Source organism: Ammospiza caudacuta, chromosome 1 (assembly GCF_027887145.1).
Source record: "Ammospiza caudacuta isolate bAmmCau1 chromosome 1, bAmmCau1.pri, whole genome shotgun sequence".
Classification (NCBI taxonomy): Eukaryota; Metazoa; Chordata; class Aves; order Passeriformes; family Passerellidae; genus Ammospiza; species Ammospiza caudacuta.
The window spans coordinates 130,517,607-130,544,838 of NC_080593.1; the positions used below are offsets into that span (position 1 = coordinate 130,517,607).

The 27,232-nt window shown below is 39.0% G+C and overlaps 1 protein-coding gene across 6 annotated transcripts in view; it reads left to right on the forward strand.

Annotated features, from left to right (window-relative positions):
- Positions 1-204: 204 nt before the first annotated feature.
- The window catches only part of UBR5 (ubiquitin protein ligase E3 component n-recognin 5), an 85,743-nt gene continuing 58,715 nt past the window's right edge, over positions 205-27,232 (forward strand). For 3 of the 6 annotated variants that reach the window (XM_058812519.1, XM_058812542.1, XM_058812535.1), the window contains exons 1-7: positions 205-369; positions 17,567-17,611; positions 18,079-18,160; positions 18,336-18,412; positions 19,198-19,317; positions 22,330-22,519; positions 24,223-24,382. In XM_058812519.1, coding sequence (XP_058668502.1) covers positions 308-369; positions 17,567-17,611; positions 18,079-18,160; positions 18,336-18,412; positions 19,198-19,317; positions 22,330-22,519; positions 24,223-24,382 — 736 coding nt within the window. In that variant the 5' untranslated portion in view covers positions 205-307. The remainder of the gene's footprint in view (positions 370-17,566; positions 17,612-18,078; positions 18,161-18,335; positions 18,413-19,197; positions 19,318-22,329; positions 22,520-24,222; positions 24,383-27,232) is intronic. The other 3 variants (XM_058812527.1, XM_058812549.1, XM_058812557.1) reach the window with 3 other exon arrangements.

The following is a 27,232-nucleotide window of genomic DNA, read 5'->3' on the forward strand; positions in this document are numbered from 1 at the left end:
CTTCCCCGTCGCGGCGCACGGAGGGCGGGGGAGGGGGGAGGGAGAAGGGCCCGCTGGAAGCCAAGATGGCGGCGCGTGCGTGAGCGCGGCGCGGGCCCAGCTCCGAGCGGCGCCGTTGCGGCCGTTCCGCCCCGCCCCGCGCCCGCAGCGCCGCGGCCGCCGAGCGCCCTAGACTCCGCCGGGCGGCCCCGAACCACCCCGGGGGAGGGACGGAGGCCGAGAGCCCCCTCCCCCGCCGCCCCCATTGTGTGCCCGGCCCCCGCCCGCCCGCCTCCCGCCGCCGCCGGGGGGGGCACCGGCGCGGAACATGACCTCGATCCACTTCGTGGTGCACCCGCTGCCGGGCACCGAGGACCAGCTCAACGACCGGTGAGGGGGGGGCGGAGGGGAGGGGCCCCCCGGGGGCGAGGGGAGGGGCCCCGGGGCAGCGGGGCCGGCCCGACCCCCCCCGCCGGGCCGCGGTTCCGCCGGGTCCCGGCGCGTCCCGCTCCGAGCGGCCTCTCCCGGTCCCCGGCACCGCCGGCTTCGCCCCGCGCGGGGCTGGGGGGCCGCAGCTTTCGCCGCGGGCCCGGCGGGGGCTCCGGCCGGCCAGGGAAATCCCGGCGTCCGGCCGAGGAAGGGGGTTCCCTGGCCGAGGGAGCGGGTTCCCGGGGATCCCTGGCGGAGGAGCGAGAACGTGTCCATGTTAATGACGGATGGAGCGAGGCAGACAATGCGGATGGGGGATCGCGGTGTGAGAGAGAATGACGGGAGCGGCGATAAAGGCGGCAGCGCTGTCACACGCAGCGCCGGTGTGCGCTGCCTTCCCTGCTCACGCAGCCGGTGCTCCATAGAAAAGGAGGCCCGATCTCCGAATCACTGGTGGTGTGCGGCTTGGCTGAGATGGGGATGACAGCTGCCAGCCTGGAAACCACGCAGCTAACTTTATGTAGGATTGGGGGAGAGAAATTGCAGGGAAACTGGGGAGAAACTGGAGTGCTTTGAGAGAAAATGAATCCATGAACCAAATTTTCTTCACTGCTTGACGTTTATTTGACAGATCTGTGTGGCTGTCAAATATTTCTTCTATAGCAATTGCTAATGGTGTGTGTAATAGCTTGCAAATTTTACTTCTGCTCTTTTATACAGGAATTCTTAAAAACTTAATCTTTAATTTCTCACAAATTTATGTGTGAATAAATCGTGATGTTTAATCATCACTGGATAGAAACCTAAAGTGTTTTTACACTAAAGATAAATGCTATTTAATGATTCTGAACAATATTTAAGTATTTTTAAGTCCTAAAAAGCATATAACCTCTTGGTTATACTCTCCTGGTTTTGATACTACCGTGGGTCAGGGTCCAGGTCGCTTCACAGTCGTTTGTAGTTAGGTCACTTTTCCTGGAGCAGTCTTTGCTGAGATGCCTCTTAAAGCAGGTGAGGTTTGAGTGTGTACAATGAGGAAAATAGGTAGTTTTGAAGACAGAAATTCTGCCTGACTACATAGTCTATATGTTTACACAGGGAGAAGATAAAACAAATCTAAAACCTGAAGTGTGTTAGTGTGGACTGTACTTTTTTCCCATAGCCTGATAATGCATTTTACAGAATCCTACTTCCTAGGAGGCCTAGCCATTCCTGCAGAATCGATTTGCTTTCTCCACAGGTACTGCATTCAAATTTGGCATAGACCATCTTCCTTTAGAGTGACAAACTGAGAGATGATGCTGTGTTAGGACTTACTGCTTGCACTCTTTTGGTTTGGAGTAAGATCTAGGCCTTTGAACTTGAAAGGACCCCAGTGGATTTTCATTTTTTTTTTTCTTTTTATGTTGATAGGCCCTTAGAAAACATTTAGCATGTAATTATCACACTTTGCTCCAAGTGAGAGAGCTCATCTGTTTTTTCTTTAATGTTACCTCTTCTGTGGACATATTTGTATAAAATACCAATCCCTTTCAGTCTTCATAATGCTTTCTTGTTTTTTAAATTTTTTTTCTTACAACAGCAGCAGCTCTTACACCTACCTTTTGATACAGGAAGCTTCAAAATGAATGGTAATTAATATATGGAGAAAGCTGCAGCAGTGCTGTTAAATAGTGACTATTCTGAAAAATCAAGTGACTCCTTGATCTGAGCTGAAAGTCAGAAATTGCAACTTCATAAATGTAATTTTACTAAAAGTGCAGTCGCTGTGTATCAGAACTTGTAATGCAGTGAAATCAGAATGATTCATAAATAGGGTTGAGGCACACACATATGTGCTGGAAATGCCAGTTCAATTTTATCAGTAGCATTGCTGCTTATTACTATTCTGTCAATGTTGATCAAGATCTAGATAGCTTAGTAAATTCTCATACTGATAGAAGTTAGGATCTTGGAACATCTCGTGTCTCTGTGCTGGTTCTTTTCTCTCTCACTTTATGGGCTTTTTTGAGTCTGCTGCAGCCAGTGGTTAGTCAGGGTTTTTTTCTGTCCGTATTCTGAAGGATAGTTGTTTCTCAAAATCAGATTTTGGGATCATATTTCTGTATTGTATGCTTTCAGTAATGGATTTGTGTTCTGCTCCTGAGGAGTAATCACTTAAAACCCAAGGCATTTATCACTGCAGTTCCATGTATTTAGGATCCAGGACACTGTTGAAATTTGTAATTAAGTATTTAATGCATTATGCTTAATAACCAGTGTAGATGTGTAAAGGCAGTGGTTTTTGGAAACCATCCTTCACCTGAAGTGTTGCTCTGCTCTTAAGTAGTTGAAAAAATGTGAGGAAGTAGTTCTTTCCAGTTTGATTTGGTGCATTTTCTGCCATTCTGTCCACAGTGCTTACTAGGTTTTCTGTGTAATTTGTTATCACACTTATTCATGCAGCAACTGTGAGAATGGCAAAACACTTCAAAGAAAAGTGGAGAAAGTAGCTGTAGAACCACAAATAATCAGAGGACTCCTGAGCACATCTACTCATCATCTGAAAATACTTCTTAGCTAGTGTTTTTGAAAATGTAGGTTAATATTGCACCTTGATGGTAATTATTAGTCCTCTCTTGAATAAGCTGAAACACTCGTGTCTGGGAGCTGTGACACTGAAGAGAGTTCACAGAGGACAAGGTCATACTTAATTTTGTAGTTGTATTAGGATTCATCTTTTGAAATAGATACTAGGGTAAGCTTTTGTTTAGGATGAACTGAGGTAATTAAGGTTTTTCTAGTAAGTTTATTAAGGAGGACAGGTAACTTGGAATTTTTTCCCCAAGCTGTGTGTTGTCTCTAAATTGAATAAGAGGAGTTTGACGGGAGAAAAATTCAGTATGGCCTGCAGTTTGAGAAACGACTCCATAGGGTACTTGGGATGTAAATAATTAATGGCTTCAGTATTTGAAAAAGAGGTGTCCAGCTTCTGTTGTAATGGGTGTTAGATATATTTTGTCAATTATCCACCTCTTTCAGGGTGGGAGACTTTGTGCTTTGTGAAGGAAGTTTGACACAGTTTCATAGATAAGTTAATCTAAGTAAATTCTTAGTATATTTCTTAATTTTATATTGGGTGAGGAAGTGGGTGTAACCATGACAAATAGCCTTTTCTTGGCTGTTATGAAACCTCACAGGAGCAGTTTAACTTGCTTCTCTGGGAAGGAGAAGGGGAGTCTTTCACCTTACAGAAATGGCTTTCCATACATGAACTAACCTTCACTGACAGGATTTATCTCAAAGCTTTGACTTTGTTTTTACCTTGTACTAAAACAATTCTTGTCAGCTAAACCATTTAAGTCTTAGCATAGAGTGAGATGTAATTTTTGAAGTGGTCGTTGACACAATGTTAATGCGGTCTTTTCTCTCCTGAAGATGAGATGTAATGAATTTGGTTAAACAGAGGGTATTCTGAATATGAGGGTTTAGAAGTGTCATGTTTTAAGTTTTCTGGCAGTGACATCTTTGAAACCAGTAGCACACCTGAGAAAAGTTAATTTGAAGCTTCAGTGAGTCTGTATGTAGAGTCAGCTTTGGGGGAAGAAAGGATGATCTCGTTCTTTACATGACTTTGTTTTCCCTTAATAATACATTCAGTGCCTGTCTCTGTTATTTAAATGTTACTTACTTTAGGCCGTGCCTGAACTGAAAATTTAAGTTGTGTACTTTGCATTGCCTGCATTGTTTGCAATCTCTGAATTTATGTGGAAAAAATAGCTAGCAAGAACATACCTTTTTAATCTGCACATCAATTTAAGGTACTGTGCAAGTGATCTGTGGATTTGTGGCTGCCGCCCTGGCAAACACCACCCCCCTTGCATTTACTGATGAGCAAATCTGTTAAAAATCTCAAGCAGATGTTGCTGGAAGGAGCTGGCGTAGGGTGTGGTGTGGCAGTGCAGGGAGGCAGCAGGGATGTGGAGCTGCTGCCCTGGCCCCACACGTGTGCAGCAGCCGTGCACAGCGAGGGAGAGAGCTCCTGATGATGGAAGTGTTCCTGTTGCAGTGATACTGCACGGCTGAACCCCCTCTGCTACGTCTGGGGGAGTCCCTGTCCTCTTTGCACAGGAAGGCAGCCTGAGCCCCAACTTCTCTGCTGGTACTGATGTGTGATCTGCATCGCTGCCCCCAGCTGGGGAAAAGAAAGGATTGACAGATGTGTTCTTAAATAGAGAATCTGCAGGTTTTGTGCACATAATACAGTACTTCTTTTATCTTAAGTGATTTACTTTGGTGTGCTTTGAACTCTTCTTGATCTACTTAGCAAAAGTGCAGGTAGCCCACCTCAAACAGGAGTAGGTGGTTTAATTACTGGGAAGCCATAACTGATGTATTAGTTGAAGCCCCCAAGTTACAGCTGCTTGATAAACTTTAGGAACAGGCAACGTGTTGAACTTGGTTTTAGGATTAATTTCTTGAAAGCATAGCCAAATTTAGATTGTGCTCTTTCAGAAGAGAAGAAGGGAACGGTATGACTGTCATGACATTATTATTATCATCACACTCTTAGATGGAAACACTTTTTAAAATATCAGATAGTTTGGCTGCCTCAAAAGATTTGCACCACCACTATAGTAATATAGACTGTTACAGGATTCATATGTGCAGCAGTGCATTAAGATTTGATCTTAATATTGTTTTTTAAGAACAGTAATTTGGGAGGTTAAGCGTCAGAATGTTCAGTGTTATTTCATGTCTGGTTGAATGTGGAAGGTTACTTTTACATAGGCCGGTATTCTAGGCCTTTTTGGACTTTGCTCTGCCAGGGTCCTCTTGTGATTACAGCTGCGTGCTACACCCCAGATGCTGCTCTTTAGAGAGCACGTATGTAATTGTCTGTGAATGTTCTTGCTGAAACTTTGCTGAGATGTTGTAAGTCAAAGTAATTGCTCTCCTCTGAAGGCGGAGGTTTGTTTTCCCCGCGCTCACATTGCACGAACTGTAAGTTTGTGATCCCGGAGGAAACTGACTTCAGTTGCTGAAATGATACAAAGATAGCCCTGGTAAAGTCAAGTAAAGATAATTTAGTGCATTAAGAAGTTGAACTGGTTTATCTCCTTGTTGGGTGCACATGAGAATATTTTGAAAAGTGCTGCAGGAGGGAGAGTTGGTGGTGAAGAACGGGAAAGAGGAAGCAGGGTTGAGTTCCTTCCATTTTGAAAGCAGCAAGTTTATTTTGGCTACTGTAATGTGAAACTGTACTGTGAATGTGATCTGGGCTGAGAGTAGTTATGACCTGTCACAAGGAATTTGGTAAAATAGTAATTGGGGCACAAATGTTGCTTTCTTTTTCCTTCTCAAATCGGATATGTAAGGTTTGAGCATATTTTTTGGACCAATAATAAAGTAAGACTAATTGACTAAGATATTAGAAGCTGTATTTTAAGGTTGGCACTGCAAGTCAAAGCTGTCAGAGAACAGCATTTTAAGTCAACAACATTTATAGACTAAATATTTGTAAAAGTTAAAAACTATAAATAATGACATGCATTTGAGGTAATTTTGGTATACTTTGTATTTATGAAATATTCTGATTTCCATGTAGGATCTTTGTCACATTTTTGATTCAGTCAAAAAATAAATGTGAAGGGTGTGACACTTTCTTTCTTAAACTATCTAAAGTAGATAACTGTTCAGTACACAATTATACTTACATGAAAAATGACTTGACACTTGAGGAAAAACAACCAAGGATGTACCTAAGCTTGGCAAACTGCAAGGTGTTGTAGCTGCCTTTTCACATTCCTGGCACAAGTAATAATTTGTGACTTCAGTAGGTGACATTATATATTTGAAACTTATATGAAGAAGAGAAGGGGGTTCAAGGTATTTTGTTTTAGTGATTACACTAGCAGCAATCTAATTTGCAGTTACTTTTGCAAGATACTTAGTGTAAAAGCTGCTGTTTTGTCTTTCTTTGCATCAACAGCCATTTATGCAGGAAAAAACATATACAGAAAAACTACTTGTGCTTTTCAGTTGTACGGATTTTTTTTTAAACCTTGAGTTCATTGAAGTCCACTAAGGATTTGGTTCTTAGCAACAGCTCCACATAGGAGACTGCAGTAGTTGGCATCTGTGTGTGCCCCAGAGAAAAGGTGAGGACAAGGCCTGGTTGCAGTAGTTAGAGGATTTTAAATTGGGAGGAACAATTTGGAGAAAAAAGATGTTGAAATAAATGCACAAACCTGATTTTCACAGTGCACACACGTATTTTGTCCAAACCTTTAAGCTTGACAGTTTAAGTGAGGATGACACAGCATTAGTTACTCCATTACAGGAATAATTATCCAAACTTCAGATCGCATTTGCTCTTTCTGGCATAGAACTATTTTGACAATAAACTCTGTGATCTATTTCTAAAAGTCTTTCTGTGCTTAAAATTGCAGGTCATCAACATTGCTTTCTTTTCTCTTACCCTTCCCCTCTAGGGAAATTAGTATTTTGCTTCAATTTAAAGAATGTTTTAGTTTTATAGGAGAGAGAACACATACTCACTGATACAAAGGCATGAAGTGTGACAATTCTAAGCAGTTGAAACATACTTAAACCTAAACAGAAAGGTTTAAGGTGGGAGCACTGGTTGTCTGCATTTACACCTAAAACTGCCCTTTGGTTCCAGGTGAGGAGTGATGTAACCATTCCATTTGCTGTCCTTGAAAATTTCATCTTCATCTCACAAGTCTCACTGCTACCCCCAGCACTTGTCAGGGGAATTTCTCATACTAAATATGTTTCACCCAGTCTCTCAGCAAATCCCAGCTGCTGCACTTTAAAGTGCAGTGTGTTTTACAGCAGCAATCCATGTTGGTACAGTGAATATTTAACATCCCAACTTGATCATTTTGTTGCAGTTCTAAAAATGATTTTTGGTGTAGCATCTATCAGTTTGTCTAACTGGCTGGTTTTTGTAATCCCTGGTTTTTGAGGTGATTTCTCAAATTGCTTATATCTACAGGGGAGGTGAAACATGTATTTTCTGTAATGTTGTTTTGGACAGCTTTTGATCATTAAACTGGTTACTGCCTTTTATCAGAAAAGATGCCTGAAGATATTTTGGTCTGTCTTCCTGATTTAGTTTTTACATTATGGTGTTTATGAAAGAGTGCAGAATAAAAACTTTGAAAACATTTCCCTGATTAGTACTATTTTGGACACTAGCTGTGTTGGGATTTCTTGCTATCATTGTTTTATTGCCAGCTATGGGGTCTGCCAGCTTAGTTTGTGGCAGCAGTAGTGTAATGCAGCAGATAAAGGTACCAAAGCTGCTGGAGATTTCAGTAATCTTACAAAATTTGTCTTCAGCAAAAAAAAGCCCCAAAAATAATCCACATTTTAGAGAGTGTGTTTTTTGTTTGTCAGAGGAATCAGTTCAAAATATCTCAAATATCTGAGGGTGATAATAACCATGCAGCTGTAGTTTGTCTATTCATTAGGAGCCAGCCCAGAAACTGCTCTGTACCCAGGTCCTGCTGGTGTTACTTTCTGCAGCATGTTTGCCATCATCTCTAGTTAAACTGGAAGCTAATTTTGTCTTTTTTTTTCTATAGAAGTAGTAGTTGACTACTTGAATCCAAACCTGTGATAAAACAGCATTTTTAAAATTTGCTTACCATCTTTCATTGTGTTTCATTGTCTATTATCTGTTATGTTTCCTCAACCTCTCACCTTTTTCACCTTTGGGATGAATTATCTCTCTATACAGGTAGTGAATTCTGATACAGAACTCTGTATAGGTAGGGAGTTCTGAAATGAATCTTCGTTGGCATCTCTGGATTCTACTGAAAATTGTAATTTCACTGGGTAGGTGTCAGGGTAGAGTCTGACATTGACTCTACATAAACAAATGTTTGTGTTACAGTGTTTTTCCAAAAACTTAACTGGAGAATAAGTATTTGGCTATGGGAATAATTTGAATGTACACCTTACTCTGCTTTTGCTTGAAGCCATTGGAGTTTGTCACTTCCTTCAGTAAAGATGGTATAATTTTAATTTTTTGTTCATTTTGCAAAATTAATTTTTTTAAATGTCTCTGTATTTATTCTTTCATTTATTCTATTTAATTCTTGCTATTCTCTATCTAGCCTAAAAATAGTCAGAGCTGTATTTTTTTCTCTCTAGTAAATATCAAGATACATTCTTCTAAAGAGAATTTATGGCTTTTAATCTATTTCATATTTTTTTAGTGTGAGTTATTGTTGTCTGATCTTTAATGAAGATCTTTCTTAGGTTGTTGGAATTCTTCTGCTTTGAACACAGTATATTATTAACAGCAGTTTTTCTTCTCTCATTTTTCATTTTTTTAAGTCATGGTATACACAGTTCACTGACTTTCACAAAATGTATCTGTCTCTAGAGCAGTAATTTAAAGGTACTTAATTAAACCTTCAAATGAGATGGGTCATTACATCTTGTCATTGTGGGGTAGATTGGGTAGGCAGGAGGTGATCTGGCAAGGAGTGCCCTGTTCCTCATGGGAAGGCTCGGGACTAACAGGCTGTTTTGCTGGAATGGCTAAAGTTTATTTTTTTCTCTTGTGGTGCAGAATCTGTATCTGGCAAGATTGTTACCAGAAATACTGTGGCCCTAGGCAAAATGTGATGCAGGAGGTACTCAGTGTGCTGCTTCTTCTAGGGGAACCAAAACACTGGTTAGTTACACTGAGGGAAGCACCTGGGGTTTCATGGCTGGGGTACAGGCAGATGGAAAAAAGAATTTTTTTTTTTGGCAGTGCAAAAAAGTATTGGGATGAGCTGTGCACCTCAGAAGCTGGGGTTTCTTACTTTGCCTGCACTGTGCATCAGACAAAGCGATTTGGCTGCTTGTTTTTCTGGCGTGGTGCATGCTCTCTACTCTTTATTCCAGGCCTCAGTCCATTCCTAAATCAAAGATGTAGAATGAGAGAAAGGTTTTGAAGTTGTGTTTTTAGTGGAAGACAAAGCACTCTTCAAAGTGAAGAGGAGGTCTGGTATTTAAAAGGCAGTTTTTAGCAAGTTTGCAAAAGTGACATGCAGATAACACTGTGATATCAGAGTTTTGTTTAATATTTCAGGGCTTGGAATTGGAAGAATTGGCAAGTAAAGGACTGGACATGCTAAGTGATCTTTCCCTGTTGCTAAAACTAATTCAGAATGAGAATAAGGTTGTTGGACTTCATAGCAAAGCAATTAGAATTCAGTTCTTGCTTGTGCTTTGTTTTTAATAAAATCACTTGTACAAAACATACAGTTACTTTTCTCTAGTCAAGACACTGAGCATTTAACAATGTGGCAGTTCTTACTTTAAAAAATATTTTTATAGCAATTGAATGTTCTAATCAAAGAGCATTTTCCAACTTTGCATAAAAAGTGATCACAGCTCCCAAAAGCTTAGAGCAAAGGAAAATGGTGAAGAGATGATTTGGGTTCCTGCAGTAGCCTCAGCTGGGACCAGAACCTGGCTCTCCAGGTTTAAGTTGGTATGCTGGTAAATTCACAGCCTCCCTGGTGCCTCCTCATGAGCTCCTGAAGGAACATCAACAATCTTATCACAGTGGGACACAAAGAGGTTCTGTGATGTTCAGTGACTGGATTTTTATTTTGATAGCATTTTTTAATGGAATCAATACAGCACTGTTCTGACTGTAAAAATGGGATTTTTTCTTTTCTTTGCCTTAATGGGGTCCTTTAATTTTCACTTATTCTAGTTAAACAAGTAGCTATGTTTTGATAGCTAGCATTTTTTTGTTGTTCACTGTAGTAACACTGCTCATGCTCTTATCATGTGTGCATTTTCCAAGTATCCTTGAATTTAGTAGCATGGGGTTCTAAATTCCCATTATTTGTGTTTTAGTATCACAAGAGGATATACTTCCTAAAATGATGTATAGTTGAATAGCTTACAACCTTAGTTGTTTTAAGAGTCAGACCTCACCCAACTGAGGTGGTTAATCCAGTTGTTTAGCTCTGGGGTTCTGGCTAAAGAAATGGTCTTCTGCTAAATGTTAAACAAAACAGCTGCAAGGACTTTGTGCAGTTGAACAGAATGTGGGACCACAAAATGATGATTTGATGCATTCTGCACCAGAGAACAGATTTCTGTCTGGATTTGCAAACTATACTTTTGGAAATCTACTGCCATAGAAGGACCTCAAATTGAACCTGACTCATTCTCCTATAGTGTATTTTTCTTTTTTGCCCCCCAGAAATGATACTAGGTGTTTAGGCAACTACAGATATACTTCACTACCAAATCCTCTAGATAAAGTGCTAAATAACATGTAGGCATGATGTTAACTCCTCTGTGGCAGTCCTGTCAGGATCATACCATTTGTGATTTCTTCCTGTTTGTATTCAGATTGTTAGCTGAAATGGTGCCTTGCTGTTTCGTGGTTTATGGGTATTTGCTTATTTAAAAAGCATGATTGACTTTGTATTCCCCTTGAGCTAGGCTATGGCCATCCTCTGCACTGTGGTGTGGGGTTATGGGGGTTATGGTTCTGTCTTTTTTTTTTTTTTTTATTCAGAGGGGGTTGTTTTGAGTGTCACTGAAATCTGAAGAAGGGGTGTAAGTCGTTTCTGAGCTAGAGGAACCAGTCACCCAGCTTAAGAATTCATCACTAGATAGAGGCATTGCACAAATTCTACAGGTGTCTGCCCCTGGAGCTGCTGTTCCTGCTAAAGAAATAGAGTACTTCCAGCTGGATATTTAAGTACCTATGATTTTTTTTACTGAATGTGTAACTCTCTGACACTTTTCTGACTCATTGGTGTAACTTTTTTCCTGTGTTACTGACCATAGAGGGATTCTATGCAGCAAAACATGAGCTCCCAGCTTTTCAATGGCAAATCCCCTCCTTTTGCTGCTGTGCCTTCAAGTCAAATAGATGGAGATCACATCCTGAAAGCATTAAGTCCTCAATATCAATTGCAGAATGGCTGAGGTTGGAGAGACCTCTGGATATCATCTAGTCCCATTACCAGGCAAGGCCATTTACAGCTGGTTGCCCAGGACTGTGCTCAGGTGGCTTTTCAATAACTCTCAAGAGCTGGGACTCTACAACCTCCCTGAGCAGCCTGTGTGAGTAATTGGTCACCCTCACAGCAAAGAGAGTGTTTCCTGATGTTCAGAGAGAACCTCCTGTGTTTTGGTGTGTGTCTGCTGCCTCTGGTCCTGTCACTGGGTGCCACTGGAAAGAGCCTGGCTCTGTCCCCTTTACTAGCTTTGCTTTAGGTGTTCATATATGTTGAGAAGATTCCCTCCAGAGCTTTGTCTTCCCCGTGCTGAAGTCCCAACTCTCTCAGCCTTTCCTCTTGAGAGAGAGTCACTTAATAATTTTCGTGTCCCTTTGCTAGACTCTTTCCAGGATGCTCATGTCTCTTTTGTAGTGGGGAGTCCAGAAATCCAGATGTGGCCTCATGAGTTGTGAATAAAGAGAAGGATTGTGTGCCTCAGCATGCTGGCAGCACTTTCTCTATTGCAGCCAGAATGCTGTTACCTTCTTTGCTGCAGGGCGTGTTGGCTCATGTTCAACCTGGTGGCCACCAGGACTTCCAGCTCCTTTTCTGCCATGCTGTTCTCCAGCTGGACAGTCTCTGGCATGTGGTTGTTCCTGCTGAGCTGCAGGGGTTTGTGCCTTGCCTCCCCTTGGTTCTCATGAGCTCGCTGTGCTCTGGATGGCAGCGATGCCCTGCAGTTGGGTGCCATCAGCAAACTGGCTGAGGGTACCCACTGCTCCATCATCTGCATCGTTAATGAAGGTGCTGAGCAGGACTGGACCCAGTACTGACCTGGGGCACACAGCTTGTCACTGGCCTCCAGCCAGACCTGGTGACACCAGTCACCACCCTCTGGACCCAGATGTTCAGACAGTTTTTGGTTCACTTCACTGTCTGCTCATCCAGCCTGAACATCAGTCACCAGCTTCTATGTGAGGATTTTGTGGAACACAGCACTGTAAGCCTTGCTAGGCACTCTACACTGCTCTCTCCTTGGTCTTCTGTACAGTGATACAAAATCTGCCTTCTTTCCTTAAAATTGGAACTAAAATACATGTTCTATTTTTGCTAATTTTTCTTGTCATGCTTTAACCTTTTTGTGGGCTGTCTTATACTGAACGTAGGTCATTGTCTGTATCAGTGTTGTTATTAAATAGTAATGGTCTACTGTTGGAGAATTTTCATTCTACGATCACTGTATTACCTGAAGACTGTTCAGTGACAGAAAGCTGTTTTCAGGACATTGTTTGGTCTTTTGCATTAGCATTCTATTGCAGGTTCAGCACAGTATGTTACCATCGCTCCAGAGAGAACTGTGAAGTGATAAGAACTACCTTTCTCAACCAAACTGACAATCCTGCAAAATAGGAAATAAAGTTTAGGAACCATGTTTTGTAAACCTGTGTTGGCTGATACTATGAAATAAAAGAACAGCTGTTGAAGTCAGACAAGAAGTCCATCTTATTTTCCTCTTGTTTTCTGCTGACAGAGACCAGTGCTAGATGAACAGGAGAACAGTGTTAGAATAGGGCAAACATACAGTGATGCTTTTCCAACTTCTAAGAATTTGCAGCCTGGGGATTTCCTGAGCAGCAGGTGTTGGTTTAGTATATAATAACCAAATAGTCCTAATTTATAATTCTTGAAATGTAGAGAGGACACAGTGTAAGTATCATGGTTCCCCTGAGTACTAACTGAGTAGAGCAATGGGTTTCTTTGTCATCTAGTTCATTTCAGTTATCTGTGTATTATAGTCTAAACACATTATCCCACTGCCCCGATGAGCAGTATAGGTTACCTTGGAGCCTGTCATTTTGTACTTCTGCTTGGGATTTCTTTTTTTTTTTAATGTGCATTACTTCATTTTTACAGATAATCTTATTGCCTGCTTTTGTGTGGCGCTTTAGCATTTGATTTTATGGATTCTTCCCCCTTTCTACCCAGAATGACTTAAAGCACACTCTAAATCTTCATTTATTCCAGCAGTAGAAAGGTGTAGCTGTGGAAGGCTGCCTCCTTGGAAGCTGCTCTCTGATGTTTGAGATGGCAGTCAGGGTCAGGATCCTTTTGTATGCTGTATTGTGGCACAGAACATAGCTGGGTGTGACTTTGCATCAATGACAGTATCTAGTGTCAGAGTGTTATCCTGGGATTAGGAAACAAATGTATTTGCTTAAGCTTTTCATTGGTGTCCATTTTCTGCATTTTTGAGACTTTTTGTGACACTGATAGAGTGGCACAGGAGCTCATTTCCATGTGATTGAGGACAGGCAGGTGAGAGAGGTCCTTGATCTGGAGGCTGAGCAGCTCTGCTGGGCCAGATCCTGAAAACTGGCCCAGAGGGGCTTCCCTGGCTCTGGCTCACTGTGCTCAGAGCACTTGAGGATCAGGGACAGGGATGAAGCTTGTATTCACCTTTTCAGTGTTGATAGGTATGTAATACTGTTCTCCAGTGCTTAAGTGGATTGTGTCATATGGGTGTGTCCCCTTGGCTATCTGCTTGTTATTTTTATTAGTATTAGTGTTGGCCTTCCCTTGGAAAAGCATTGTAGTGGTACTTGAATACTTCTGCCTGCTCTGGTGTGGAAGTGCCATGTTTGTTGGCATACAGACGTCATTGACATATTAAGTTGTTTTAAAGATCACTTAAAAAAATCTACCAGGTCTGAAGTAGCTTTATTTCTTTTTTCCCTACCTGAAGTTGTTCATCATACCAAGCTGGTTTTGGGGGTTTTAGGGTTTTGAGATGTGTTGGTTTTTTTTGTTTGGTTGGTTCTTTCTGCGTGTGCTTGTGTGGTTTTTGTTTGGCTGGTTTATGTTTTGTTTATCTGGTTGGTTTTTAAAAAAAGTACCTTTTCTTCCTCTGCAACTCTTACCTTCAGTATTTTGAAATTGAGTTTCTCTGTAACTCTTTTGCATTTTTGAGCCTAACTTGCTTTTGTAAAACCAGATATGGTGGCAGGATGGCTCCTGAGATGAACTTGTCAGGAAATAGCAATCTTCTTTGAGAAAAGTAATGTCTTGTGATGAATAAAAGTGCCATGTCAGAAATCTGAGCTGTGTAGTCCTGACCTAGAGCCTTTTTGGTTGCTTAGTGTGAGCATAGATCTCTTCTATTCTGATCAGTTTCTAGAGGCTAGAAATAGGAGCTTCAAAACTTGAAATAAAAGAAATCTCTCCTTGTCTTGGACAAACGGAATTTATTTTCCTCACAACTGTTTTTGGATTAATTTCACTAATAATATTTAAAGAATGTGTGTCTTGATAGAAGCCGTCATCACGAAACTTTTTGTCTAAAAGTGTTGCCAAGCTAGTGTATTTCTTCAAAAATGTTTGTGCTGAAAATGCTTGTTGCTTCTAACTTTGTCCTTTGAAGTAGTTTAATTGCCTTTAATGAGACCTTTTTGAAGTGTAGTCTGTCAAGGCATTTATATTGGAGATTTCATTTACCACAGAAAGGTCTTATGACCTTGATGTGAGAATTGACTAAATCATCTCTGCATTTACCTCTTCCTCCAGAGCACCATCAGTTGAAATTACTGCACTGTGTAATTAAGATTAACCTGATCTTAGATAAGCTTTTCCCTTCAGAGGGTCAGTGGTACAATGCCCTGCAACTGTGCTTGTAGAAAGGCTTAGATTGCTGCAGGAAGTGATTTCAAGTTTGTATTTTCACAGAGAGACTCTCCATAGAGAGTATACAAACACATCTTTCTGCTTTGTTCTTGTTTTCCTGCTGGTTTGGTTTTGTGATTGGTGTTCATGTGAATGCTGATGCCAGCACAAGAAAGGGGAGGAATGAGGGTGGAACAGCAGCTCAGCAGGAACAGCTCCAGTGGTGTTCTGCATCAAATTCAAGTCCTCGTGGACTTAGAGGAGCATATGAGCAGTACTTGATAATTTTGCTGTTACAGCAGTTGCATATGAGATGGTTGAGGCATGAGATAGTTTTTACTTTTATTTTTCTTTCTATAGAAGAGTTTAGTGCTTTCAGCATTGTTACTTACAGCTTTCTCTGTTCCCTCCTGTTAAAGATTGACAACAGCCTTTTTTCAGCAGTGTTAGATCTCTTTTGGTTTGTGCTCGTTGCAGATAGATCTGCTCTCTTGAGATTGATGTTACTCATGGATTCATTGCCTATTCAAGTTTTAGCTTTCTGAGCATATTTCTTTCCTATTATTTCATTTTTTACAAGTATAAAAGGAATGGGATGATATTTTTCAAATTTTAATGCTGATTTCTTTGGTAGTGTTCTGGTCTTGTGACCAAGGCTCAGTAAGGAAGCTTTAAATGTTTCCCATAGACTAGTCTAGTAACCATCTCCAATAAAGTGCTACTTTTTTTGCCATCAGCTTTTCTTGCAGGCAGTGCAGTGAATTTAAAGGTAGGTTTTCCTATTCTGTAATTATTACTCCTGCTTGCCAGGAGAGAAATGTTAATGGGAAACTGCTCAGGATTCCTGTGGGAATTTGTTAGGTGATAAACTCAAGACATGGAACTTAGGGGTGTTTAACTTGTCAGATATCACACAGCAATCCCTGCTTGCCGTATAAAACCGTATGATAAGGTGAGGAGTGTATGCTGTTCAACTCGGGGTTCATTCCATAGTCTCCCCCAGTAGTTCACTCTTGTGGGGTACCTTTTGCACAGATAGCACGGGAAGTTTGTGTTTTCTCTTGCTTTTGTGCGTTATCTTCACAGAAACCTTGTCTGCCTATGTACTCTTGGCCTGTGTGAATTAGTTGTGGCTGGAAATTGGGAGTGTGAAATCGCCTACTTACAGATTGGCAGCTTGGCTTGGATAGCAAAAGGCAATTCTAAACACATTCAATTCCATCCTGCTGTCTTCTTTTCACTTCTCCCTTCTTCTTGGGCTGGAAGTTACTTGTATCAGTATAAAATACCTTGTTTCTCAAACAGATTTAGAGATTTATTTTCTTTTTTTTCCCCTTAGGACAAGTACTTTGGAGTTAAACACTGTTGCTAATGTTAAGATTTCTCTGTTTGGACCTCTAGTTTGTTTTCTTTCTCATGCTCAGGGTTTGCCAGTAGCTGAAGTCTGATGTCCATAGTCTGTGTGTAGAAACTGAAATTGAGCAAGTAAAAATGGAGGATTTTAAGGCATGGATTCAGAGGAAGACAGTGCTGGTGTGCCTGTCTTTTTGCTAGGTTTAGAAATATGTTACTGATTTATGCTAGGATGAACATAGTACCAAAGCTGAGATTTTTGTAATCTTATTTAGAAGACCTTACACAATTTTTACAGAATTAGTCTTGGTTTTATATCTTGATAAAATGCAAGTACTCTGACTATAATTGGAAGCTCTTTGGGGGTTTTTCAGGTTGCTTGTCCTCTTTGGAGAGAAAGGGACCCAAGCTTTAATTGACATGCTTCCTTGATAGTACTCTAGTGTCTTTGCTGCCCACAGAGGATCTTTCCTCAGTGGATTGGACGTTACCTCAGAAATCACTCTGTTCCTTTCTGGTTTTGGAGGCTGTGTCCTGTAAGCAGGAGTCGTATATGGGTTGGCCCTTTCTTGTGCTCTGATATTTTGAGCTTTTGGAAACATTTTCTACCTTAAGTAAAGGTAATGTTCCACATAACCCTATAAATAGTGATGCTTCTCTGATTTCTTCTGTTAGTCAGAATTTGTTTTTGTCCCTTTTGCTGTTGACTTTTGTTCACCTATTTCTTTGTGTTTTCTGTTTTGGGGAATATACTGTCATATTGTTGGCTCTCACGTGCCACATACTTGGATTTCCTAGAAGATTATAATCCTTTCTCCTCTGGGATACTGTATTCAATCTTATACAAGGAAATACAAGTATATCTACAGTTCCTGGTCATTGCTTTTAATGTTTATTTTGTGCATGAAATTGTAAATGGTTGTAACAAGGCAAGAGTAGTGTTTTTTGATAGTGACTTGCAAAACACACAGAAATGCAAGCAAACATTGGTTCTATGGCAAGGGTTAAACTCCAAAGTAAAACAGCCTCCCAGCACCAGGTAGTATTTATATTAAACTTCAATAAATGTGGTGGTAAGTTGTTCCCATAACATCATAAATATGCTGTGTGAGTGGATGTTGTGGACTGTGGAGTACATAATCAAATAACAGCTTTGTTTCTTTCTGTTTCAGATTAAGGGAAGTTTCAGAGAAGCTGAACAAATACAATTTAAACAGGTAAGGCATATCATATGCTGCTGTAAATAATTTAGGAAAGTACATTTTTTCTAACAGCAACAGAAGCAGAAGATTTTACAGTAGGTGATGGAGCCTTAGAAATCCTCAGTGCTACTGATACTGAAGTCCAGACATGCTTCAGATAACACAGGAAGAAAATGAGGGGTTCTCAGTTATGATAAATTGTATTATTAAATCTTCATTACAGAATGACTTCTTAATATGAGGTATAAACCCTGTTGTTTATTGCTGATCAGATTAAGTGAAAACTATCATCTTTTAAGATCTTTTCCCTGGATTTTATGTGCTGTGTGCTTCAATTAATGCATGTTTAGTAATTTTTGAAAGTTTCTTTTGTATTTGTAGCCACCACTGCACATTTTTCCTTTCATGTACAGCTTGATTTTTTTTTTTTTCCAGACTTCAAAAGTTCTAAAATACTATAAATTCTCACTTTTTATTTTCAGCCACCCGCCTTTGAATGTATTGGAACAGGCCACTATTAAACAGTGTGTGGTGGGACCAAATCACGCTGCATTTCTTCTGGAGGTAAGTTCCTGAAATCTTCTCAGATAACAATCTTGAAACCATACAGTTAAATTAGTTATTTTAACATTAAATTGATTAATACTGTTCAATAACTGAGGACTCATGTTTTAATTTTTTGGGTAAACTTGACTTACATTTCAGTTTTGAACACTTGCTTTTCTTTTTCTAAATACAGGATGGTAGAGTCTGCAGGATTGGTTTTTCAGTTCAACCAGACAGATTGGAATTGGGTAAACCTGAGAATAGTGATGGGTAAGGAATGCTTTTCTTCTAAGATATTTTTTGAACTCGCTAAGCAGCTCAGCTGCTTTTCTGGTTTTGTTTTTATTTGTTTTCAAAGTAGATTTTGGAATGGGTACTTTGAGTAGAGACACAGTGGTTATGGTGATGCAGCCAAACAGCCTAGCTTGACAAACTGGTGTAGGAAGAAATAGTATATGTGATTCTGAAAGAAGTGAGACAGGCTCTCTTTAACTTGAAGAAACAAGCTACTCCAAAAATAATCCTTAAGAAAGAAGCTGTGTTAAACTGTTAAGCTTAATGTAGAATCCACTCTGAAAGTAGTCCCATCTGGCAAGGCTCACTTTCTAGATCTGTGGTCCTTAGTCCAGGTAAGTCCCCCTTAACAGGACTAATTAATGGTTCACATTTGAATTTAAACCACTTAATATTGAAGTAGCATACTCAGGCTCAGGTTTATAGATAGAACACCTGCTGATTACAATTCGTACATATACACTAATGGAAAATTTAGCACAGTGGCTAACTCCAATCACTAATTAGCTTAATATGTATTTGCATCTGTGCTATTATGGATTGCTGATGTACGTAAGGTCTGTTAGGCATGCTTTCCACTTTCTTTTTCCAGTGTACTTCTTAATATACACTTAGATTAGTTTGGAATATTCCCCAAGGGTGTTGCTTAAGCTGGTATGTTACCAGAATAAGTCCCTGAGAATTTCAACCTGGGATTCCAGGTTTTGTTCTTAACCCATTTGGGATTGTTTTGTGACTGATTTACCATCTTTTACTTTCAGTTCAAAGTTGAGCAGTGGCTCAGGGGCAGGAAGGACATCCAGGCCAGGCAGGACTAGTGACTCCCCATGGTTTCTGTCTGGTTCTGAAACTCTGGGCAGACTGGCAGGCAACACCCTTGGGTAAGTTTTGATAGGATTGAGGCTGCAATCTGTTTGTTCCATATTTGAGTATATGTGTATACACATATATAAGTTGTATGCAGTATGTCTAAGGAAACGTATAACCACAGCAGTTGTGTAGGTAGGGTATAACAAAAAAAAAAAACTTGACTTGGTTAAAATAACAGACATTTAAGTGACCCTTCAGCACATAGGATATAGAGAATTTTTCATATATGTGCGAAGAATAACTTGGCTTGGGCTGTGTTGTCTTCTTTTGAATGTTTTTTTAGTTCCTTGATTTTTGAAAAACAGTCTTTTAGAGGGACACTATTAATTTAAACCATGATAGGCCAGGAGAGTGCAGTGAAATGAGTGCATTTGTGCAGGAAGAACCTTCGTTATGGGCTCCATTGTTTTGTGCCTTCCACTCCCTTGCCCCAAGTCATAAATGGTGTTTTGATAGCCAGGGTCCTATACATAGTAATGAAAAAGGAACATTTGGAAAAGATTGTTTCTCAGAACCTTTAAAATTGTACTGTATGCAAAATGTACTGTATAGATCCAGATTTCTTGTCATTACCTTTAAATTGATGGTGTCCCTTTTTATAGAAATGTGATTTACATTCCATAATGACAGTGATCTCTTTGTTATGTGTTTTTGTAAGACATGTCTAACTATGCTGCTTCCTAATTTTACTGACTACAGTAATAAGAACTGTGGTTTCTGCATGTGAATGATTTGTTAAGCAGAAGGAACTACATATTTTCCATGATTTTCCAGAAATTTTTTTGGTTTTTTATTACCAAATCAACTAATTTCATTTGGGCCTGAGTTGCATGAAGAATAACCCATAACCTTCCCATTTTTTTTTTCTGAAATCATTATGCATCTGAACCTAAAAATCCATGTGTTAAACATCAAAGACAAACTAGTATTGTCATGTTTAAGAACTTATTGTGGGACACGTAACACTTTTCTTTCCCCTCCTTATTCTTAGCTAAGCATAATGTGTTAAAATTGTTTGAATTTTAGAGATGAACCCTGAAGTGTTCCTAATGTCTTCTCTTGAATGTCTCAGAAGTAGGTAGTTGAAAGTCACTGAGCTAGTAGAATAGCAGTAGGCACTATAGCTAGTCTGTTAAAAGGAGTGAGTAATTATCTTAATAAATTGAATCTAAACCCATTCAAACTGTAGTGCCATTAGAGTAGGTAACTGGATTTGGAAAATTACCAGCATGCTGCTGCATAGTAGAGAGATGTGATAAACTAGTAGGTGAACAGAAATGAGAAAGATTTCTATTCTATATTAATATTTATTTTAGGTTTAGATGGCTTTAATAGCAAAGTTGTTTGCCTTAACAGGGCCAGGATAGGGCTCACAGGGAATATTTGGATTGTTACACAAATAGAAATGGTTTTAACTGTTAGATATCTGAATGATGCCATTGATAGTTTATAACTTAAAGTAGAAATCTGTAGTGAGTATTAATATCTAATATAGAACTTTTTCTTTAACCCCACACCTCCCTGCAGAGTGTTGAATTGAAAGTTGCTCTATAGGTAGAATTTGACTTCCCCTCACCCCAGTTCTTTTCCTCTCAGCCACCTTCCCACCTTTGGAACAGTTTAGGTGGCTCATTTTATTTAAAATGTCACATTCTTTAGTATTTTTTCTTTCTTTTTTCTGTTTTCAGTAGTATTTTTTTATTTTTTAGAATTCTGTTTCTAACTCTTGAGACAAGACTTCTCCTAAAGACATAATTGAACTGCTTTTTGTCTTGTCATTGTCTGTGGTTGCTAGCTAGAATTCTGAAAATGTAGATGTCTGACAGAGCCTTGTCTTAAGCAAGACACTCGAGTTACTCTGTGATTGCAGGGGGTTGTCAGGAGGAAAAAGAAAACTCAATTAAAAAAGGGTGCTAGTAATCAACTGAAGGCATACAATGCAAGACAAGTATTCTTACATAATTAGCTTTTAATAGCTTTTGATAGACTTTTAATGTAAATTTATTAGATACTGTTTCAGAGAACGTGTCTTTATTTTCATGTCTGATTTTAAATGTATTTATTGAAAGGAGTTTGAGACTTCAGGAGGTTGATAGCAGGAAGGGTCTGCTGATACAGATTATTAAGTAGCAGTAATAGCATATCCAGTAACCTTTAAGGTGTATTACAAGATAAAGCTTAGCTAACCTTGAAGAACAAGCTAGAGTCTCTCGTCTTTCATGGCAGCAGATTATCTTGTCTTAAATTCAGAGCATATTCAATTGACATAGTTCTGTGGTGATAATTATTGATGGATAATTGTAATGAAGGTGAGATGTCTATTTCTACAAATCACTGTCTTTTTGTTGCCTTATTTTGATGCTGATTTGTAGAAACAAAGAAACTGTTCAGTGAGTTAAGGCATGTTTTTGCAGTGTGTGCAGTTGTTGATTTCTGGAATAGGAATATGTAAAAAGTAGAGTATCTCTTGAAGACTATTCTTGAGGATCAGAGAACTATCTAGTGTAAGATTTCTTTTGCTGTAGAGAGGATTACTTGATTTTTCTAGTATAATCTTAGCCAATTTCTTAATGTAAATCAAGTATCAGAATCTTTAGAAGGTCCACCTAAGCATAGTGATGTTCTGTCAGAGCCACTGACAGTGAAGTTGGTGCATGTGTGCTTTTATAGCAGGAAATTGACAGATAATGCTGCTGCTACTGCTGCTTTTAGAAAATCTGGGAATTGATCCTTTTATGTGTTCATGTATGTGTACGTCCACACAGCTATATGAGTAGGAAGGAATGCAAGTTCTAGCTGGAGTCCTTTTTTTATTTCTTCTGCGTATTTCAGAACTTTATCAATTTCCTGGTGTTCTTGTTCTTTCTAGTTTTGAGAGTTACTTTTATAGCGTTTGTCTGTGAAATCAAGCTGCAGTATTTTTCAGGGTGTTAATAAGTTATTAGTAATAAAACTAAAGATGTTTGAAGTAGTCCCCAAGGTATGCTGCTGTATTAAAAAACCAAATAATCTAAATCTTCTAGAAGTCGCTGGAGTTCAGGGGTTGGTGGAAGTGGAGGAGGATCTTCTGGTAGATCATCTGCTGGAGCTCGAGACTCTCGAAGGCAGACCAGAGTCATACGCACAGGACGTGACAGAGGATCTGGACTGCTGGGGAGTCAGCCACAGCCAGTGATTCCAGCATCAGTCATTCCAGAGGAACTGATTTCACAGGTGTGTGAACTAGAAATTGCTTGTTGCCCAAAACTTGCAGAGCTTCTCAGAGCATGTGTACCAGAATGTGTTGTAGTAGTACCTGTTCTCCAAGGAGTAATGGCATGCAATTGAAGAAATTGACTTTCCTTATCTGACTTGGTTTTATTCTTAAGTACGTAGTGGAAGTGATAGACTTTTGGATTAGAATTAGAATTTTCATTTCCAAACGTCACCCAAGACAACGTATATGTTTAATGTAGATGTGGAGGGCTGTGTTTGATTGCAGAGGGGAAATTTAGTGAGAGAATCAGGTATTTGAGAATAATATCAAATATTAAGTTTCTTGAAGGAATGTAATGAAGGAAGGCAGATTGACTTTTTTTTTTGTGTTTGATAGAAAGAATGATCCATTTCAGATGTAAATGAAAGATAGAAAATTTATTTATTCTCTTGGAAATACTGATAATTTTTCTTCATGGACACCTCTGCGTACTTTTATATAAATGTGACTTTTATGAATGTTGGGTATATATTGCTCTGCTTTTGCCTTTTAATGAACTAAAGTCTGAAGAGGCGCTTCAGTCTATTAAAACATTTTCTTTATATTTGAAGAAAAGAATACGTTCAAAATATGTGACTAGTTAATGCATTTTAATTATTAGATTAGAACTAGTTCCTGGTTGACATTTGACATACAGAAGTTGGTTGCTAGGCAAAAGATAATCTGCTTTACTTCCCTTGCTGTGATATTTTGCCTTTTTTGTTTAACTTTATTTTTAAATAGCGTACTTTGTTTACCTTCAAAATAGAAGGCGTCTGAAACATTTTTGAGGTTACTTGAAAGCAGAACAATGGAAAAGATCTTAGCAGATGGTCTGTAGACTCTAGGAAGTCTCAAAAATCTGTAAACTTCTGGCATAAAAGTTTATGACAAAAAATTTACCTTTGTGTGCTATTAGAATTCTTTTTTTGCTTGCCAGCAGACCATTTTATTTGGTGCCTTATTTTTACTCAGTACTTGTTTCTTACATTTTTTTGTTTCTGGTCTTTCAAAACTCTTATAATCTCTGACATTTGGTAGAGGCTAGTCTGGAGAAACAAAGTGCTCTGAGTCCTAGGGTCAGTGGAATAAATCAGAGTTTCTCTCTTTTTTTGTAAATTCGTTGCACTTGATGTTTGGGACGTTTTATCTACATTTGCACTTTGTTAATAAAAAACTTCAGTGTTGCAGAAACTGCTGATGATAAGCCTTTAGAAACAGAATGATGAGGAAAATAGAGTCATTAAAGTGGTTTTGTTTGAAGGACAGTGGAAAGAGAAACCAGTGTAAAAGGATTGAAGTCTAGTTTTGGCACAGCAATTGGTTGCAAACACTGTTGAGTGACATACTAAGTTTAAACACTTTTATAGAAACATACAGAAACTCTCAAAACCAGATTATACTTATTATTTAGCTGCAGCATTAAACATTCCAAGAAGTAGATTCTAAGATTCTGTTAGAAAATGTAGTGAAAAGTTGGGGTTCGGTGACCTAACTGGAGCTGAGAGAAGGCTGGATATCAAATACATGATACTGTGAAAAATTGATAGGAGCCTTTGTCTGTATGTACTGTTATTGACTTTTGATTCTTATTGGACTTTCTTTAGACTTTAGCATTTTCTTATGAATAGGGGTTGCTGATCTGAGAATGGCCAGTAACCAATTCACTCTGCTCTTCTAGGCACAAGTTGTTTTACAAGGGAAGTCCAGAAGTATTATTATTCGAGAACTCCAACGAACAAATCTTGATGTAAACCTTGCTGTAAATAATTTGTTGAGTCGTGATGATGAAGATGGAGATGATGGGGATGACACAGCAAGTGAATCATATCTTCCTGGAGGTTTGTATCCTGCAACTTTTGATAAAAAATCACCAACATGTTCTTATTTTTCTGTATTTAAGTACTGACAGTGAGTTCTGTGCTGTGCAAGGTACACAGCGAAGACAATTGTTGCTTATAGGAACAAAGTCTAAAGATGTATAAAACAAAAGATGGACTGGGATGTCTTGAGGGATTAGAATAGCCACAGAAGAATAACTGTTGATAGTGTTTGTTGAGGGGCATGAAAGTTACGGGGTTTTTTAGGATCCCAGGCTTTGTAACACTGGCATTACTTTCGTTTATTTTGCTGCTCAGTGAGATGCTGAGACTGCTGTGTGGCTTGCTTATAAAAGCTAATTCTAAAACTTTCTAGTGACTTGCATGTTTTTTACTACTAACATATATTCTTAATATTCATAAAAGTTTTTAGAGCAAAAATTACGTGCTTTTCTGAAATTAAGAAGCCTTAATAGAGGGCAAAACACTTTACAGTGGTTACAGTTAGATCGAGAATTTAGTCTTCATCTCAGGTTCCCCTTATAAATGCTGTTCTGGCTATAATGGCAAAATCCTGTAATGTAAGTGCAGCTGTTTTTGAAATACTGCCTGTCCCATAAAATTGCTTTTTATAAAAGACTTTGAATCTTCTTTTACATTGGCTAAATAATTTAGGCAGTCTTTTCTTGCTGAGTGAACAGATTGGAAAACATAGCAGCCAAATCCAGGGTTGTGTTAGTTGCACTGCACGAAAAGAACACATCTGAACTCTGACTACATAGTAACTTTTCTTCTGTGTGTCAAAATGATGTTTTGATATTTTTCTAATAAATGGTTGTATTTTGGTTTTTTCTTTCTGCTCATCTGGTTCACCAGGAAGGTTCATGGGCTTCGTCCATCTTTAGCTTGTCAGTCATGTGATTAGAGAATGAGTTTTTTTAATTTCTGCAACAAAAACTTTGCATTTCATTTTGCTTCTTTTAGTTTTAGTTGCATCTGTCAAACATCTTTATTTTGCTGTAGAATCAAGACTCTTTTGGTGAAAGGGGTGAAAAATCTTTAATCTCAGTCTTATTTTTTGGTGATCAGCTTAATAGGATTAGACAGATGCACTGGAGGAAGTTAAATCTCAGAAGTTTCGAAGTGTTCAAAGCACTTCTCAGTCTTAAGGATACCCAAATGCATTCCTCCAGAATTGACCTTAGGAAGATAAATCACAGTTAGGAACTTCTACTGTAAATTAGTGCTTTTAACCATACTAACCAGCCTTCAACAGCATCAGCTGTTCTCCAAGTACCTCTTGTGATTCTAAGGATCAATTAATAGGGACTGTCTGACAACCCATGACTGGTAACATTTATTTGAAGGTGCCTCCACTACAGTCTGAGTCTCATCTATTTGAGATGGGTTAAAGTGATATGCAGAGTTTCCTTGTCCTCACTGGATGTCCAGAGAAAAATTTTCTCCTTGGCTTAATCTTTAAATCTTCTTCCCTGTTCAGAGTAAATTTCCTGTAAGGGTTTCAATGTCCTAAAATTAGGCTTTTTCCTGTTTTGCCCCACAGAGAAATTGGGTTATTTTTTCCCCAGTTTTTATGGGAAAACATATGGAAATGATGGCTGAAGTGACACTTGATCTGTCTTAACGCCACTCTTTGGAGATGTAATTTCTGATTTGTAGAATGTGCATGCCTTGTCTCTCCTAAGTTTTACGGGTGAAAAAGTTTGTTGCACAGAAATTAATTAGTTTGGTATGATCAGTTTGAAACTGATCAGAAATCTAGCTGAACACTAGGCAGTGCTGTTTCTGTTGAAACAATGAATAGTAAAAATTAGCAGCTTTGCTTGTGTCACGTGACCGTGCAAGCTAGTTTTCAGGAAAACCAAAATGGCCAGAGAAAGTTGCCTATAGCTCTTTTTAAAAGTATTTTTGCTCTAGAAACTTTGCAGTCTTCCTGCTTTCACTTGCCATCTCCCATCTGGGTGCCCCTTTGGAAATAAAACATCATCAGAGAAAACTGTGGATAACTGATACATGCTATATGCATTCAATTGTTAGGCTTTTTTATTGTTCTGAAAGATAAAGAACCTTTTTTAAAATTATGCCAAATTATGCTTTAAAGCTTTTTGATTTTCATTTCAAGCACAAAAAAAGCAAGCAAGAAGACAGAATTTGCCTCTGGACTTTTGAGGCTCTTGCATTTCAATTAAAAGCATATGTTAATTTTGTCTTTCTGCCTTTTGCATGTCTGATGCTTTGTGACCCTTAAATTTAGGGGTTAGTTCTCTAAGCTTTCCAAGCTAGAGAAATTTTTTAAAGCACTTTACATGTAATTAAAAAAAATAAATCATTAATAAGCTGAGATACTTTCCAAGTACTGTGAAATTAATATACTCTTGTTTAATGGATCATATATTATTAGTATTGTAAACTTTATGCATCTGACTTTTTTTTGAGGTAGCAAAGAACATGTTTCAATCCTTCCTGAATTCTCAAAATGTCTTAAGTGAAGAGCAGAATGTTACTTTTCTGTACAGATTGCTGTCAATGAGTGTCTCTTAAATATTTATTTTTGAGTCCAAGTGTACTTTGATTTTTGGCTTTTCTAATCTAGTCCTGTTTCTTTTGTTCTATGATAGTTAGGAGAGAGGACTGTGGGTTCATTTGTTTCATAACAAATACATAAGGAGAATAATCAAGGTAAAAATATATAGAACAAGTTCATTTGTCATAGGAAAGACTCAACAGCCTCTATGAGGCTCATACCAGGCTGTATTAGAGGGTTCTTGTAGGCTTTATGTTCTGTTAATGGTTGGGATACAGATGCTGTAGATGTTAAAAGTTTTTGTTGTTTGTGCAGTTCAGAGAAGT